Source organism: Macaca nemestrina, chromosome 7 (assembly GCF_043159975.1).
Source record: "Macaca nemestrina isolate mMacNem1 chromosome 7, mMacNem.hap1, whole genome shotgun sequence".
In the NCBI taxonomy this organism is placed as follows: domain Eukaryota; kingdom Metazoa; phylum Chordata; class Mammalia; order Primates; family Cercopithecidae; genus Macaca; species Macaca nemestrina.
Genome location: NC_092131.1, coordinates 16,628,392 through 16,646,367, shown reverse-complemented (window position 1 = coordinate 16,646,367; position 17,976 = coordinate 16,628,392). Strand labels below are relative to the sequence as shown.

General features: G+C 48.0%; 1 protein-coding gene across 9 annotated transcripts in view; it reads left to right on the top strand.

The window, feature by feature from the left end:
- DGLUCY (D-glutamate cyclase) overlaps positions 1-17,162 on the top strand; it is a 164,747-nt gene extending 147,585 nt beyond the window's left edge. For 8 of the 9 annotated variants that reach the window (XM_071099722.1, XM_011717242.3, XM_011717246.3 and 5 more), the window contains 2 exons: positions 6,800-6,951; positions 16,495-17,162. In XM_071099722.1, coding sequence (XP_070955823.1) covers positions 6,800-6,951; positions 16,495-16,644 — 302 coding nt within the window. In that variant the 3' untranslated portion in view covers positions 16,645-17,162. Of the gene's footprint in view, positions 1-6,799; positions 6,953-16,494 lie in introns of those variants that run through there. The other variant, XM_071099719.1, reaches the window with a different exon arrangement.
- The last annotated feature ends 814 nt before the right edge of the window (positions 17,163-17,976 follow it).

Genomic DNA, 17,976 nt, shown 5'->3' with positions numbered 1-17,976 from the left:
TGCTTGAGCCTAGGAGTTTGATACCAGCCTGGGCAACGTGGGGAAACCCCATCTCTACAAAAAATAGAAGAATTAGCTGAGCATGGTGGTGGACACCTGTAGTCCTAGCTACTCGGGAGGCTGAGATAGGAGGATCACCTGAGCCTGGGAGGTCAAGGCTGTGGTGAGCCATGATTGTGTCACTATACTACAGCCTGGGTGACAGAGTCAGACCCTGTCTCAAAAAAATAAAATAAGTGACATAAATGACAGCAATGGTACATGGAATGAGAGGGAAGAATTAGCAATATTTTGTTGTAAGTTGCTTGTGCTACCCATGAAGTGGTATAGTGTTATTTCAAAGTGGACTTTGTTGTAAATATATGTTGCAAACTCTAGGGCATCCACTAAAAAACTAATTTGAAAAGTAGAATTTATATGCTAAGAAAGGAGAGAAAATAGAATCATATAAAATTCTCAGTTAAAACCACAAAAGGCAGAAAAAGTATAGAAGACCAAAATGGGGCCAGGTGCAGTGGCTCACACCTGTAATCCCAACATTTTGGGAGGCCAAGGCAGGTGGATCGCCTGAGGTCAGGAGTTCGAGACCACTCTGGCCAACATGGTGAAATCCCGTCTCTACTAAAAATACAAAAGTTAGCCAGGAATGGTGGCTTATGCCTATAGTCCCTACTACTCAACAGGCTGAGGCAGGAGAATCGCTTGTACCCGGGAGGCAGAGGTTGCAGCGAGCCGAGATAATGCCACTGCACTCCAGCCTGGGGAACAGAGTGAGATTCGGTCTCAAAACAACAAAACAAAAAACAAAACAGAAACATGGAACAAAGAACAAAGGCAATAAAGAAAACAGCAGCAAATATGGTAGCTACTAATCCAACTTATCAATAAGACCATAAACATCAATGCCACAGTGAACTTAAAAAAACAAGATTGAGGCCAGGCACAGTGGCTCACGCCTATAATCCCAGCACTTAGAGGCCGAGGCCGAGGCCGAGTGGATCACAAGATCGAGACCATCCTGGCTAACACAGTGAAACCCCGTCTCTACTAAAAGTACAAAAAATTAGCTGGGCGTGGTGGCGGGCACCTGTAATCCCAGCTACTTGGGAGGCTGAGGCAGGAGAATCGTTTTAACCTGGGAGGCACCACTGCACTCCAGCCTGGGTGACAGAGCAAGACTCTGTCTCAAAAAAAAAAAAAAAAAAAAAAAAAAGATTGAACTATATATTGTCTGCAAGAAATTCACTTTAGCTATAAAGACACTACATGTGTCTTTCTATTTAAACAGATTAGCAATAAAGAGATGGAGAAAGATATGCCATGTTAACACTAATGAAAAGAAAGCAGAAGTAGCTACATTAATTTCAGACATAGCAGACTTCAGAACAGGGAAAGTTATCAGGATAAAAAGGGGGATTACATAATGATAAAGGGGCCAATATTCAAAGAAGACATAACACGCCAGGCACAATGGTGCACACCTGTAATCCCAGCATATTGAGAGGCTGAGGCAGGTGGATTGCTCCAGCCTAGAAGTTCAAGACTAGCCTGGACAACATGGTGAAACCCCATCTCTACAAAAAAATACAGAAATTAGCTGGGCATGGTGGCATGTGCCTGTCGTCCCTGCTGTTCAGGAGGCTGAGGTGGGAGGATCACTTGAGCCCAAGAGGCAGAGGTTGCAGTGAGCCAAGATTGCACCAAAAAAAGTTAATAAGGAGGAGCATAACTGATAAAACTGCAAGGAAAAATAGACAAATTCACTATTACAGTTGGAGACTTCAACACCCCTGTATCAGAAATGGGCAGATCAACCTGGGCAACATAGCAAGACCATATCTCTACAACAAAAGCAAAAAATTATCTGAGCATGGTGGTGTGCACCTGTAGTCCTAGCCTCTCAGGAGGCTGAGGCAGGTGGATTGCTTGAGTTTAGGAGTTGGAGGCTGCAGTCTGCTGTGGTTGTACCACTACACTCCAGCCTTGGCAATAGAGTGAGACTCTGCTCTAAAAAATAAAAATAAAATAATTTTTAATTAAAAAATAAAAATCAAGTAATATAATCCATTGCATCAGTAGGCTAAAGAAGAAAAATCACATGTTCATGTCAATAGATACAGAAAAAGCATTTGACAAAAGCAACACCCATTCATGATAAAAACTTTCAGCAGACTAGAAATAGAAGGGGAACTTCCTCGACTTGATAAAGAACATCTACAAAAACTCTACAGCTAGCATCATTATTAATGGTGAGAAACTAGTTTTTCCACTAAGATTAGGAAAAAGGCAATGATGTTCCCTCTTACCACTATTTTCAACATTGTATTGGAAGTGCTGCCTAATGCAATGAGACAAGAAAAAGAAATGTAATATATACAGATTGGGAAGGAAGAAATAAAATTGTCTTTGCTTGCAGATGGCATGATCGTCTGTGTAGAAAATTCAAAAGAATCAACAAAATCTCCTAGAACTAATAAGTGATTATAGCATGGTTGCAAGATACAAAGTTAAGTACTTTAATTGTATATGCCAGCAATGAACAAGTGGAATTTAAAATTAAAAACACATTACCATTTACATTAATCCCCCAAAATGAAATACTTAGGAATAAATCTAAAAATATGAAGAAAAATACAAAACACTGATGAAAGGTATCAAAAAAGAACTATATCAATGGAGCGATATTCCATGTTCATGGATAAGAAGACTCGATATTGTCAAGATGTCAGTTCTGCCAACTTTATCAATAAATTTTATGTAGTCCCAATCAAAATCCCAGTAAGTTATTTTATGGGTATCAACAACCTGATTCTAAAGTTTATATGAAGAGGCAAAAGATACAGAATAATAAACTGAATATTGAAAAAGAAGAACAAGATCAGAGAACTGACACTACCTGACTTTAAGACTTACTGTAAAGCTACAGTATTCAAGGCAGTGTGGTATTGGTGAAAGAATAAATCGGTCGATGGAACAGAATAGGCAGCCCAGAAGTAGACCCACACAAATAGGACCACACAATATTTGACAAAGGAGCACAGGCAATGCAATGGAGCAAACGTAGTCTTTTCAACAAATGGTGCTGGAACTGGAACTACTGGACATCCACATGAGAAAAAATGAATCTAGACATATAGACCTTACATCCTTCGCAAGAATAAACTCAAAATGGATTATGGACTTAAACCTAAAACACAAAACTATAAAACTCCTATAAGATGACGTAGGAGAAAATTTGGATGAGCATGAATATGATTATGACCTCTTTTTATTTTAATTTTATTGATTGATTGATTGATTGAGACCGTGTCTTGCTCTGTTGCCCAGGCTGGAGTGCAGTGGCATGAACTCAGCTGACTGCAACCTCCACCTCCTGGGTTCAAGTGATTCTCCTGCCTTGGCCTCCCGAGTAGCTGGGATTACAGGCACATGCCAACATGCCTGGCTAATTTTTGTATTTTTTTAGTAGAGATGGGGTTTCACCATGTTGGCCACACTGGTCTCAAACTCCTGACCTCAAGTGATCCACCTGCCTCGGCTTCCGAAAGTGCTGGGATTACAGGCATGAGCCACCATGTCTGGCTGATTATGACTTTTTAGATAACAACACCAAAGACATTATCCATGAAAGAAACAGTTGATAAGCTGGACTTCACTAAAGTTTCAAACTTCTGCCCTGCAAACGACAATGTTAAGAGAAGGAGAAGGCTGGGTGCAGTGACTCATAGCTATATAATCCTAACACTTTGGGAGACTAAGGCAGGAAGACCATTTGACGCTAGGAGTTTGAGACCAGCCTGGGCAATGTAGCGATAACTTGTCTCTACAAAAAAAGTTTTAAATATTAGCTGGGCTTAGTGATATCTCTGTGTCTGTTTCCCAGTTTTCAAACGGAGATAATGACAGTACTTACACCTCACAAGCTTCTTGTAAGGACTCCAGGAACTAGTCTGTGTAAGGCATTTATAACAGTGCCACATGTTGTAAATATTCAATCAAAGAAGATACTCTATTCCATTCAATATAAGATGTCACTGATGGCCAGGCATAGTGGTTCATGCCTGTAATCCCAGCACTTTGGGAGGCCGAGGCAGGCAGATCACGAGGTCAGGAGATCGAGACCATCCTGGCTAACACGGTGAAACCCCGTCTCTACTAAAAATACAAAAATTAGCTGGGCGTGGTGGCGGGCGCCTGTAGTCCCAGCTACTCAGGAGGCTGAGGCAGGAGAATGGCATGAACCCAGGAGGCGGAGCCTGCAGTGAGCCGAGATCACGCCACTGCACTCTAGCCTGGGCGACAGAGCGAGACTCCGTCTCAAAAACAAATAAATAAATAAACAAAAAAATCCCAGCACTTTGGGAAGCCAAGGCAGGAGGGTCACTTGAGTCCAAGAGTTCCAGGTTACAGTGAGCTATGATTGTGCCACTGCACTCCAGCCTGGGTGACAGAGTGAGACCCTGTCTTTATTAAAAAATGAAAAAAGCCAGGCATGGTAGCTTATACCTGTAATCCCAGCACTTTGGGAGGCCAAGACAGGTGGATCATTTGAGGCCAGGAGTTCAGGACCAGCCTGGCCAACATAGTAAAACTCCATCTCTACTAAAAATACAAAACTTAGCTAGGCGTGTTGGTGTGCACCTGTAGACCCACCTACTTGGGAGGCTGAGGGAGGAGAATCGCTTGAACCCAGGAAGCGGAGGTTTCAGTGAGCTGAGATCATGCCACTGCACTCCAGCATAGGCAACAGAGCAAGACTCTGTCTTAAAAAAAGAAAAAAAAAATGTAATTGATGACAATAATTACCAATAATTTACATACTACTAAGAAAGGAAAACACAACCAATTATAACTGTAAGATACTATCTCAATCTGTAATCTCAATTGAGATCTCAATTGTAATCTCAATTGTAATCTCAATCTGTAATTATAATTGAGATTACAATTAATCTCAATCTGTAATCTGTAATCTCAATTTCAGAGATGTAAGTGTAACAAAAGTACATCTTAAAATCAGTAAAATACAGTATTATTTTTAGCGCATGGTGTTTACCTGCCACATTTTGATATATGCCTTGTATTTTCATGCCACATGCCTTTGTACTCACTGAAGATTTTTTGTTTGTTTGTTTGTTTGAGATGGAATCTTGGTCTGTTGCCCAGACTGGAGTGCATTGGCACAATCTTGGCTCACTGCAACCTCCACCTCCCAGGTTCAAGTGGGTTTCCTGCCTCAGCCTCCTGAGTAGCTGGGATTACAGGCTCCTGCCACCAAGCCCTCCTGATTTTTGTACTTTTAGTAGAGATGGGGTTTCACCATGTTGGCCAGGCTGGTCTCCAACTCCTGACCTCAGGTGACCTGCCCATTTTGACCTCCCGAAGTGCTGGGATTACAGGCGTGAGCCGCCGCGCCTGGCCAAGGGGGTTTTTGTTAGTTTTTTGTTTGTTTTTTTAAAACTGGAATTACTCCCATTCCTCCACCCCTCTTCTGGCAAAATTTTACCCAACCTACAAGGCCCATATTAAAAGACCCATTTTCTGTGAATCTTTCCTAAACCAGTCAGAATGAGTGCCCCCTCCTCATGCTCTCATAATCCTGCATGAACATCTCAGTCACAGTGACCCGTGGCTGGTGGTGTGCACAGTCCCTCCTCTCCTGGACGGGAGTGACCTCTCTTTCGTGGTGCTCTGCACCTAGAGCTTAGCAGGGCCTTCATCAATTCTTCTTCAACTGCATGGAGAACTCAAGCACGTTTCAGGGAAGAGCCAAGGAGATGGTCCCAAAACTGGGGAATAAGCCCTTTGGGCCTGTGATGGAAAAAGAAGGGAAGTCTGAGGCTGATTTGGGAGTGATCTTTGAGCACGTGAAGAGGCCATGTGATCCAGCGTGATGGGGCTGTTTCCTGCCCTCTGAGGGTGGACTTCTATGTGGCACAGGGGACTCAGCTCGGCCAGAAGGGGGAGTTTCTCCATGTTGAGTGTTTTGGAATGGGTTTCTCGGGTTATTGCCTAAACCTTTTTTTCTGATGGTCATTAGCAGGGTATTAAGTAGTTTAGAGCAAGGGTTTTCAAACTTTAGCTTGAATCAGACTCACATAGAGGGTTTATCAAAACTCAGTCAGGTGCACCTATAATCCCAGCTACTTGGGAGGCTGAGGCAGGAGGATCACTTGAGCCCAGGAGTTTGAGGGTCTACCCCAATGAGCTATGATCATGCTAGCCTGGGGGACAGAGGGAGACCCCATCACTAAAAAAATTGAAAATAAAAATAGGCCGGGTGCAGTGGCTCATGTCTGTAATCCCAGAACTTTGGGAGGCCGAGGTGGGTGGATCACAAGGTCACGAGTTTGAGACCAGCCTGGCCAATATGGTGAAACCCCGTCTCTTCTAAAAATATAAAAATTAGCTGGGCGTGGTGGCACACACCTGCAGTCCCAGCTGCTCAAGAGGCTGAGGCAGGATTGCTTGAACCCAGGAGGCAGAGGTTGCAGTGAGCCGAGATCGCACCACTACACTCCAGCCTGGGCGACAGAGCAAGACTTCGTCTCAAAAAATAATAATAATTATAAATAAAAATAAAGAAAATTCAGCTTGTTCCTCTCCCCTCCTCTCCTGCTGAGCTTTTTATTCAGTAGTTCTGGGCTGGGGCCAAAGAGTTCGTGTTTCTAGCAGGTTCCCAGGTGATACTGGTGCTACGGTTCTGGGGACGAGTCCTGAAGATAGTTCTGCTTCCTAGAGACAGGCTGACAGACACACGACTTTTCCAATTCCATGATGGAATCTTGTTTTGCTGTTTTAGGTGTTTCTAACTGGGGAGGCTATGCCTTGGCCTGCGCGCTCTACATCCTGTACTCATGTGCCGTCCACAGTCAGTACCTGAGGAAAGCAGTCGGACCCTCCAGGGCACCTGGAGATCAGGCCTGGACGCAGGCCCTCCCGTCGGTCATTAAGGTAACAAACCCCAGCCAGCCGCTCGCCTGGAAGCAGCTTTTACCCTGGATGAGCAGCAGGCCTGGGGTCCCAAGCCATAAGCCAAGGGCTGGCACCCTGCTGCCCCTCAAAAGCCAGAGGCAGAGCCAGTCTTGAAGCAGAGGTCTCCTGGATTGGGTGCCCTTTACACTACCCGTGGTCCTGAATCGTATGTCAGGCCTGATCCAAGTGACCATATTCTTTCTAGTTTGACTTTAGGTGAGTTGCTTAGCTTCTCTGAGCCTCATTTTCTTCATCTGTAAAATGGGTGCTGTCAGCATTGTTGAAGGAACCGAATGCTTGAAGTATCACCCATGGTGATACTTCATACTGGTAGTGGTGGGCAGGTGTCCTGTCAGCCTCCTGCAAGGAATACACCACCCAGTGAGGCCACTAAAACCTCCAGAGTGAGTCAATCAGTCATACTAAGGAAAGTGCTAAGGGGGACAGACAAGGTGGGAAGAGAATCCTGTGGGCTGGAGGCTGCAAGGAATAAGCCGGGTAAAAGGAGAGGAATCCCAGTGGGAGGAATGGGGGGAGCAGAGGCTTGGGAGATGAGGGCAGGCTTCGGGATGGTTTGGGGGAGATAGCTCTTGAGGTGGAGAGCAGGAGGTAAGGGGTGAGGCAAAAGTAGAAGAGGGCTTCAGACCCCAGGGCCCATAAGGAGGACGTCCATGAGACCCTGAAGCTGTTTGCACAATTGTTCCTGTACATGTATTTTTCTGGGCAAGACTCTGTGGTTTCATCAGATTCTTCAAGTAGTCTGGGGCCATTAAGAATCCCTGGTCCAACTGGGTGTGGTGACTCGTGTCTCTCAGTACTTTGGGAGGTCAAGGCAGGAGGATCACCTGAGCCCAGAAGTTCAAGAACAGCCTGGACAACATGGTGACACCTCGTCTCTAGAAAAAAAATTTAAAAATTAGCCAGACCCGGTGGCATGCACCTGTAGTCCCAGCTACCTGGGAGGCTGAAGTGGGAGCATCGCTTGAGCCCAGGAATCCAAGGCTGCAGTGAACTATGTTCACACCACTGAACTCCAGCCTTGGAGACAGAGGGAGACCCTGTCTCAAAAAAAAAAAAAAAAAAAAGAATCCCTGAGAAGGGACAGATCATATTAGCTGGGCCCAAGAACACTGTGACTTTCTCCTGAGGACTCTCCCTGAGAGGCAGCAGCAGGTAGCTTTTGTCTGAGCTCCTCCGACTGCAGAGCCCATGCTCTGAAGTGTGTGCAGTTCTAGGTACGCTCTAGCCCAGTGCAGAGGAAGGCCATCAACGTGTGCCTGTCTAACTTATGTGAACTCACACATGCATATGGGGAAAATGCAAAAGAGAGGTGGCCAGCGCCCAGCACCCAAGCCTGAGCAGCAAGGTGGCAGCGGGACTGGCCCTTCCTTCCTTGGTCCTCAATTTCCATGGCCCTCGTAGAGCAAGCCCCGCCCCTAACACCAATTCCAGGCTCTAACCCGCCTCCTCTGGGGCTCCTCAAAGAGATGGGACCCGCCCCTCCTGGAGGAGAAGCTGGTGGACCAGACTTACGGGACATCCACAGTGCCTCAGTCCCTAACGGGACACCTGCTTGGAGAATCTTCCTGGGTAATTTGGACCTTGGGAAAATGGGGCCAAAGCTCTGACTTTCCATCTAAATCCTGGGTTAGATGTGACTCCACCTGTGAGCAGACAGCAGCCTGAGGGATTAGAGGTGGGTGTCGAAGGTTGTGGAAGAGGGTGTAGAAGGTCGGGGGAGATAGGAAGGCAAATCCAAGGGGCAGGAGGCTCCTGAGCACTGAGCCTGCAGAAGAGCCCGAGATTGGGTGGGCCATTGCTACAAGTCCCCTGCCAGTGGGCAGGCCCGATACCTCCCAATGTCTGCAACCAGACATCTGCATTGCTGCCTCTTTTCTGTCTTTTTTTTTTTTGAGGCAGAGTTTCACTCTTGTCACCCAGGCTGGAGTACAGTGGCACAATCTCGGCTCACTGCAACCTCCACCCGCCAAGTTCGAGCAATTCTCCTGCCTTAGCCTCTCGAGTAACTGGGATTACAGGTACCTGCCACCATGCCTGGCTAATTATTTTTATATTTTTAGTAGAGACAGGATTTCACCAAGTTGGCAAGGCTGGTCTTGAACTCCTGACCTCAGGTGATCCACCTGCCTCAGCCTCCCAAAGTGCTGGGATTCCAGGCGTGAGCCACCATGCCCAGGCTCTTTTCTGTCTTTCTTTTCTGTTGTCTTGCACCCTGTCTCTTCCCTTTTTCCTTCTGTCTGTCTCTCCCTCTCTGTTTCTCTGTGTCTTTCTCCTTCCTGCCTCTGGCCTCTTTTTCTCCCCAGCACCTGCCTGGATTGGTGGTGTCATTCCCATTTTACAGACAAGGGAGCTGGGGCTCTGAGAAGCCGGTGGCTTGCCTGAGACCACCCAGCTGAGAGGCAGAGCTGGGATCCGAGTCTAGGTCTCTGTGACTCCGTTCTCTGGGCTTTTCCCAATACCGCTCAGAAGTGTCCCAGTTCCTGGTAGTGCCAGGGAAGAGGGATGGGGGAGGGGAAGCTCAGGCAGCTGTGGTGACATTTTCAGAGGGAAATGGTCTGCCCTCGAGGGGCCCAGAGGGCCTTTTGTGCTTTCTTTATACTTCCTGGATCTGAACTGGAAAAAAACACGCATGGGCTGCTTCACACATGATTCCTGATTCACGCAGACACAAAAGAACAAATCCAGCCAAAGAAATCCACACACCCAACATGCAATGGAAACTTTGCCTTCTGCATTTCTACCCAGTCCTTCATAAATCGATTAATAATGTACCACCCTTATAAAGAACATAAAATGGGGATTTTTTTTTTCTTTTTTGAGACAGAGTCTCGCTCTGTCGCCCAGGCTGGAGTACAGTGGAGCAATCTCGTCTCACTGCAACCTCTGCCTCCCAGCTTTGAGCGATTCTCTGGCCTCAGTCTCCTGAGTAGCTGGGATTACAGATGCACGCCACCACACCTGGCTAATTTTTGTATTTTTAGTAGTGACAGGGTTTCACCATGTTGGCCAGGCTGGTCTTGAACTCCTGACTTAAAGTGATCTGCCTCAGCCTCGGCCTCCCAAAGTGCTGGGAATACAGGTGTGAGCCACCGTGCCTGGCCTAAAATGGGGATTTTTAAAAGCAAAAGCACAAACACATGTTTGTTGAGCCCCTCTCCTGGGCCAGGCCCAGGCTTGCTCTAGGGGACAATGAGGAGTCTCCCTGGGTGGGGGACTCAGGGTCCACTGGGAAGACTACACGTGACAGGCAGTTTCAGGAGCCAAGGTGTAATGGGCACAGTAAGCTTCAGTGGGAGGCCAGGCGTGGTGGCTCTCACCTGTATTCCCAGAACTTTGGGAGGCTGAGGCGGGCGGATCACTTGAGGCCAGGAGTTCAAGACCAGCCTGGCCAATATGGTGAAACCCCATCTCTACTGAAAATACAAAAATTAGCCAGGCGTGGTGGCGGGCGCCTGTAGTCCCAGCTATTCGAGAGGCTGAGACATGAGAATCACTTGAACTTGGGAGGCGGAGATTACAGTGAGCCATGATGACGCCACTGCACTCCAGTCTGGATGACAGAGTGAGACTCTGTCTCAAAAAAAAAAAAAAAAAAAAAATTTTTAAATTTTAAAAAAGCTTCTGTGGGAGCACAGAAAACAGTGCTTAGCTCAGAGAGTTCAGGGAAGGCTGCCTGGAGGAGGTGGCACTGAGCTGTCTTGAGGAGTGAGTAGGGTATAAGTAGCCAGGTAAGGAAGGGTGGAAAACGCCTTCTAGGCAGCAGAAACCACATAAGCAAAGGTATGGGGACATGAAGCCATGCAGTGTGCAGGTGAAATAGCTAGAATCTAGAATAGCTAGAGTTCTGCGGGTCACTACGTGGGGGTCCTTGAGTCATCTAGAGATGCTGGGCAGAGCTGTGGCCTGAGCTAGTGGCAAAGCTTGATTCGTTGGGGCAGAGAAATGTCCCACAGCTCTGCTCAGTGAGTTGCATTTGGGGACACGGGTTCTTAGGGATCTGACTGTGAGTGTGGTAGAAGTGGGCATCTTGCCGAGGAGGCCAGGGAAGGTGGACACCACTACCCAGGCACACCTTGCCCACTCTGGCTCTTGGCCCAGGGGAGCCTCAGAGTGAGGGAGAGGCAGTGCCCTTGGGTTGTACTTGAGGGCAAGCATTCCTCAGACGTCATCAAGAGCCAATTGATGACACTTTACAGGGACACTCAGGTGGTATCTGCAAGGGCTGATAAGGAGGGCTTGGAGCTAAGGAGCTGGAGAACTTGGTCTTTCTTAGTTTGGGGGCCAAGATGCTGCCGTTTGGCAGGGAAACAGAGCTCTGGGCAGGGGTGGGTCCCTGGGAGGGACTGAAGGCCTCCAAGGATGAGGCCTTGGGAAGCCCCCTCATGGGGCCGTCTTCCCCTCAGCCTGATGGAGGCCTCAGACAGCAGACAGCCAGGCCGGCTCTGCCTGGATGCTGGTCTGGATTAGGGCCACTCTCTTCTCTGTACGTCTGTAGTTTGTAGACTTCTCTATTTCCTAGGACCAAGTCCTTTATAAAAACATCTGGCCTGCCTTGGGTGAGTGAAGTGGTGGTTAGGAAGGTCACAGGCCCTGACTGACTGCCTGGTTCAAGTCCTGGCTCCACCCACTTCAGCCTTGAGCAAGTCTCCAACCTCAGCGTTCCTCAGTTTCCTCGAGTAGGGTCATAACAGATTTACTTTTTGGGTGATTGGAAGATGAAATGAGTCCCTTTGTGTAAAGCACCTGGCATAGTGTCTGGCATGGATTAGTAGTAAGTGTTCAATAAATGCCAACCATCATTATCATCATCATCCTTTTATCATGACAAGGTCCTTTCTTTACTTCAGTCAGGCTGGGGCAGCTGTCAGGGTGTGATAGTGGCAGCAGGTGGCCTATGCCAAGGAGAGCTCCCATAGCCAGAGCAGAAGGAGGTGAAGGCCAAGACAGAGCTGGGGCCTCCAGATGCCGTATGGCATCACATGGGACTGCCTATCTTTCCCTGTGTGGCCGGGAGGCAGATGGAGCTGTTTCTCCCGCTGCCACACTCCCCAGCCCGGCCCAGGCAGCCAGCTCCCCCCTGCCTATTGCAAGGTGAGACCATGATTATACCAGCCCCATCTTGCTCCACGGGAAGCCTCAGCACCACGTTCCCGCCCGCCTTGTCATTGCCTGTGCCAGAGCCCAGGGCCAAGGGAGTGCCTCATCTCACATCCCAGCCCATCTCATGCCAGCCCTTTACAAGAGATCACAAAGAAGAGGCACTCCCTGGGAGGGGTGAGCCAATGCCAGGAAGCTGATGCCTGGGCAGGAAAGAGGCTAAGGAGACATGGGGCTCATGGTATAAACAAATACCAGGAAAGGTTTCCTGGACTTCCCCCACCTCAACCCAGTACTTGGGGAAGAGGAACACAGCAGCTGGGCCTGTTTTGCATCACTGCCTTGAAGTGGAGGCTGAAGGGGGCTGCCTGAGGGCTCTGGCCAGTCTCCCAGCCCCTCTCTGCTCCATCTCGGCTCCAGGGCAGTTACTGAGCACCCATGGTGAGCATGGATGTGCAATATTCCATCAGCCCAGGGCATAGCAGCCATGTGGGTTGGGGAAACAGAAGAGGACCCTGTTATTCACATGCCCAGTGATAGGTAGGGAGTGAGGAGCCAAAGAGTGAGAGCTCTTGGAGGAACAAATGATGACTTATTTGTCCCTACTTCAGGGCCTGGCCCAGGGAAGGCACTCAGGAAATGTTGGATGGAGAGATGATTAATGCATGGATGGATGGTAGGAGGGATGGAGGGTTGGAGGGATGGATGGATAATGGATGGATGGATGGATGGAGGGATGGATGCATGGATGGATGGGTGGATGGATGCACGGATGGGTGGATGGAGGGATGAATGGATAATGGATGGATGCATAGTTTGATGGATGGATGGGTGGATGCAGGGATGGATGGATAATGGATGGATGATGGATGGATGTATGGGTGGGTAGATGGGTGGGTGGATGGATGGGTGGATGATGGATGGATAGATGGGTGGGTAGGTGGGTGGATGGAGGGATGGAGGGAGGGATGGATGCATAGATGGATGCATGCATGGATGGATGGATAGATGGGTGAGCAGATGGAAGGATGAATGCTTTGATGGATCGGTGATGCAGAGAGGCAGGAATAGCCTTGGGCCTCATTCTGGGCTCCCATTCTCTTTCAGCACTTTCATTCTCCCTACTATTCTTTATAACTTATTTTTGTTAAAGTATAATTAACATACAATAGTGTGTACACCTTAAGTGTACAGTTGGATGAATTTTTACATAGGTATACACCCTTGCAACCACCACCAAGATTAAGACACAAAACAGTTCCAACTTCCCAGAAGGCACCCCACTTTGAACAGCATCATCACCTCCCATAAATATCCACCCACCATGCTCCCATTGTGACTTAATAGCAAGCACCCGTACACTCAGCCTCTACACACTCAGCATCCGCACACTCAGCAATCCTGGGGCCTCTGTCCCCATCCAAGCCCTGTCTACTCTCCCTCACTTGGGTCCTTCATTCCTCTCCTGCTCTGTTGTCTCAGCCTGGACTGGTGCAGTGGCCTCCGGGCCCCCTGCCCTCCAGCTGCTACCTGGTGATTCTCTTCCACCACTGTTACCACCTCTGCCTCTTAGAAGATGGCATGGTCATTCCGTGATTCTTGGAAATTTGCAGGGAGTAGCTATTGGCCCAGCTGGTCCCTGTGTCTCTTAGAGGCTGGGTGCCAGTCAGCTCCAAACCTGTTGGCTGATCACGTGCACCCTGAGTACCCCACAGCCCTTCCTGGAGGCCAGAAGGATGAGAATGGTGAGGGAAAACAGTGTACTATGAGGAAATGGCCCCAGGAGTCCCAGAAACATTCCCCCATAAAGAGAGGATATGACCAGTGGAGAAGAGAAGCGAGAGGAAAAAGCCCAAACAAAGGGCGGGAAATGCCATTCTGGGTGGGTAGCTCCTGAGAAGGGACTGTTGGACAAAGGACACATGTGAAAGTGGAAATGATTTAGGGCCCCCCTCCCACAGAGGAACATCCTTCTTTTTTTTTTTTTTTTTTTTTTTTTTTTTGAGACAGAGTCTCGCTGCGTCACCCGGCTGGAAGGCAGGGGCGCGATCTCGGCTCACTGCAAGCTCCGCCTCCCGGGTTTATGCCATTCTCCTGCCTCAGCCTCCGAGTAGCTGGGACTACAGGCGCCCGCCACCACGCCCGGCTAGTTTTTTGTATTTTTAGTAGAGACGGGGTTTCACCATGTTAGCCAGGATGGTCTCGATCTCCTGACCTCGTGATCCACCCGCCTCGGCCTCCCAAAGTGCTGGGATTATAGGCTTGAGCCACCGCGCCCGGCCAGAGGAACATCCTTCTTGGCCCCCAGGGCAGAACAGAAATGTAGGCTCTCAGGCCAGCTGTGAAGAGACAGTTTGCAGTTGACATTTGCCAATGCTTTCTTTATTATTTAGAAAAAGTTATCAGTGAGTGACCCTCCAGGGCTCTCAGCTGGCTCATTTTTATTCTTTCATCACCTCTGATCCTAGTTGCCCCTTGTCTTAGCTCAAGCTGCTATTAAATAAAAAATGCTATAGACTAGGTGGCTTGAACAACAGAAATTTAGTTATCACAGTTCTAGAGGCTGGGAAGTCCAACATCAAGGTGCCAGTAGTTTTGATTCACTGGTGGGGACTCTGTTCCTGGCTTACAGATGGCCGCCTTCTTACTGTGTCTGCATATGGTGGAGAGAGCGAGAGCTCTGGTTTCTCTTTTTCTTATAAGAGCACTTATCCCATCATGAGGCCTCACTCTCATGACCTCATCTCAACCTTATTACCTCCCAAAGACCCCACTTTCAAATTCCAACAATTGAGGATTAGGTTCAGCATACAAAATTTGGGGGTACATATTCAGTCCATAACACCCCTTCTCCAAAAAATGTTCCCTGAGCCATACCAATAAGCTGGGTTGGGTGCCCCTGCTCTGTGCTGTGACATCCTGTACTATGACTACCTGATTACTCATCTAGACTATGAACCCCATGGGGCAGGAACCATGTCACATTCACCACTGTATCCCTGGTTCAGGGCCTGGCACATACACAGCAGGTGTTCAGTAAACCTTTGATCAATGGTGGGATGAATGAGCAAATGCCTGAGCAGGGAGAGAGCCTTGTTATATCTGTCCTAATGTCGTGTTCTAGATTCCTTAGGTTCCTTCCTCTCACCTCTTGCCTTTGTTTGTGGAGGAGGAAGAAGACAGGGAGGAGGAAGAGGCGGAAGAGGAGGAGGAGGAGGGAGAAGAGGAAGGATGTGTTTGACTTGCTTTATGCCTTAAGACTCACTGTCCTTAGGGGAACTTGAGCTGTTCACTAGGGACAGACACATTAGTGGCTTAGGCAAGTGGTTCTTTGGGACTCTATTTTTGGAAGGAGGGGGATGGAAGAGGATCAAACCACTTTTTTTTTTTTTTTTTTTTACCAGCAGGAAAGCAAAGGGAGAAAGCACTAGGCTAAATGCCAGAAGACCTAGCTCTGCCAATAAAATCAGCCTCATTTTGTGAATACCTATTGTGTGCCAAGGACCCTGCTAGGTGCTTTGCTTGCACTTAATCCTCAGAACAACCCTCTAAAGGAGGCAGGATGAGTACTTTTATCATCACCCTCCCCATTTTACAGATGAGCACACTGAGGCACAGAAAAGTTAAAATTCCTGCCAGGAAAGACTCAAGTCAGATCTGTCTGAGCCCCAAACCACTCTGCCTGCTAGGCCCTGGGCTGCGGCTTCAGGATGGGGGCTTGTATTCTCTGTGGCTCTGCTACACCTAGATGCTCCCACTCCCACAGTCACACTGGTCATGTCTAGAAGGCAACAGCAGCAGGATTTGGCACGTGCCCCACATTAGGCTAACAGAGGTCGCAGAAGAAATGGGGGCCTTTGGCACAGAGACCATTGGCAGATAATCCAGGGCTGGGAGGAACTGATTGGCAGGAAGTAGCCTGCACTGCACCTGCAGGAGGAGTGAATCTTCGGGGCTAAGGAAATGCAGGCTAGCCGGGCGCAGTGATGTGCACCTATAGTCCCAGCTAGTCAGGAGGCTGAGACAGAAGAATCACTTGACGCCAGGAGTTCGATACCAGTCTGGGCAACATAGCAAGACTCCATCTCTAAAAATGGACAAACTAAGAAACCGTATGTTTCCATTAAAGCATATTTAGTTACATAACAGTAACTACCAAAAGAAGCAGCCCAAACTATTCCCCTGATTGCTTCTGGGGAGTGGATTTGGGGGCCAATGAGCTATGATGGAGGACACTGTTATTTTTCATGACTTTTCCAATGGTATTAATATTTTAAACCAAAATTTTACTTTTTAAAAAAGCAAGTATGTCAAGGCAAAGGATCCTTCTCACTTATAAATGTATATAAATGAAATTTCTTTTTCCTCTCCCTCCACTCCTATTTCTGCCCCATTTTTTTCCAGGAAGAAAAAATGCTGGGCATCTTGGTGCAGCACAGAGTCCGGAGTGGCGTCTCAGGCGTCGTGGGCATGGAGGTGGATGGGCTGCCCTTCCACAACACCCACGCCGAGATGATCCAGAAGCTGGTGGACGTCACCAGGGCGCAGGTGTAACCGTCCGTGTTCCGTGTGAGCAGGGTCCCTACCAGTGGGCAGTTCTGCATCCGGGGAGAATGCAGCTGCTTCTGGCCACAATCCTGCTAGTAAACACTGGTCTTCGGTAAGCAATGAACGCTCGCCTGGCCTGGGAAACTGCATGCCCACTTTCTGGGAGGGGTTAGTGCAAGTGCCATGGACAAAGGACAACATTTCTCTGGGGCTTGCCACAGGACAGTGCCTAAGACTCTCAAGGCATTGATTTCAACCCTCCTTCACGCTGGCTTCTTCAGGCCACCCCCGTGGTCTCCTGCGAGAATCTTCTCGACAGTTACTTCTGGGGACACTTGTGAGCAATTAACTGTCAGGCAGAGCATGAGAACAAATATTCCCAGGCCATGTAGGATACTCCAGACTCCAGTCATCCTCCTTCATCCGTGGTTTCTGTTAATCATGGTCTTGGTTACTTATGGCCAACTGCAGACCGAAAATACTAAGTGAAAGATTTCAGAAATAAACAACTCCTAAGTTTTAAATTGTGTACTGTTCTGAATATTGTGATGAAATCTCGCACCATCCTGCTCCATCCTACCTAGGACATGAATCCTCCCTTTGTCCAGGGTACCAGTACTGTATACACCACCTGCCTGCTAGTCACTCAGCAGGTGATCAGATCCACTGTCATGGTATTGCAGTGCTTATATTCAAGTCCCTCTTATTTGACTTAATAATGTCCTCAAAGTGCAAGAGCAGGGATGCTGGCAATTTGGATATGCCAAAGAGAGGCCATAAAGGGCTTCCTTTAAGTGAAAAGGTGAAAGTTCTTGACTTAATAAAGAAAAAGTTCATATATTGAGGCTACTAAGATCTATGGTAAGAATGAATTTTCTATCCATGAAATTGAGAAGGAGGCCGGGCGTGGTGGCTCACTCCTATAATCCCAGCAGTTTGGGAGGCTGAAGCGGGCAGATCACTTGAGCTCAGGAGTTTAAGACTGGCCTGAACAACAGTTAAACCCTGTCTCTACCAAAAATAGAAAAAATTAGCCAGGCCTGGTGGCGGGTGTCTGTAATCCCAGCTACTCGGGAGACTGAGGCGGGAGAATCGCTTGAAACCAGGAGATGGAGGTTGCAGTAAGCTAGGATCGAGCCACTGCACTCCAGCCTGGGCGACCGAGTGAGACTCTTAAAAAAAAAAAAAAAAAAAAAAAAAAAGGCCGGGCACAGTGGCTCAAGCCTGTAATCCCAGCACTTTGGGAGGCCGAGATGGGCGGATCATAGGGTCAGGAGATGACCATCCTGGCTAACACCGTGAAACCCCGTCTCTACTAAAAAATACAAAAAAATAGCC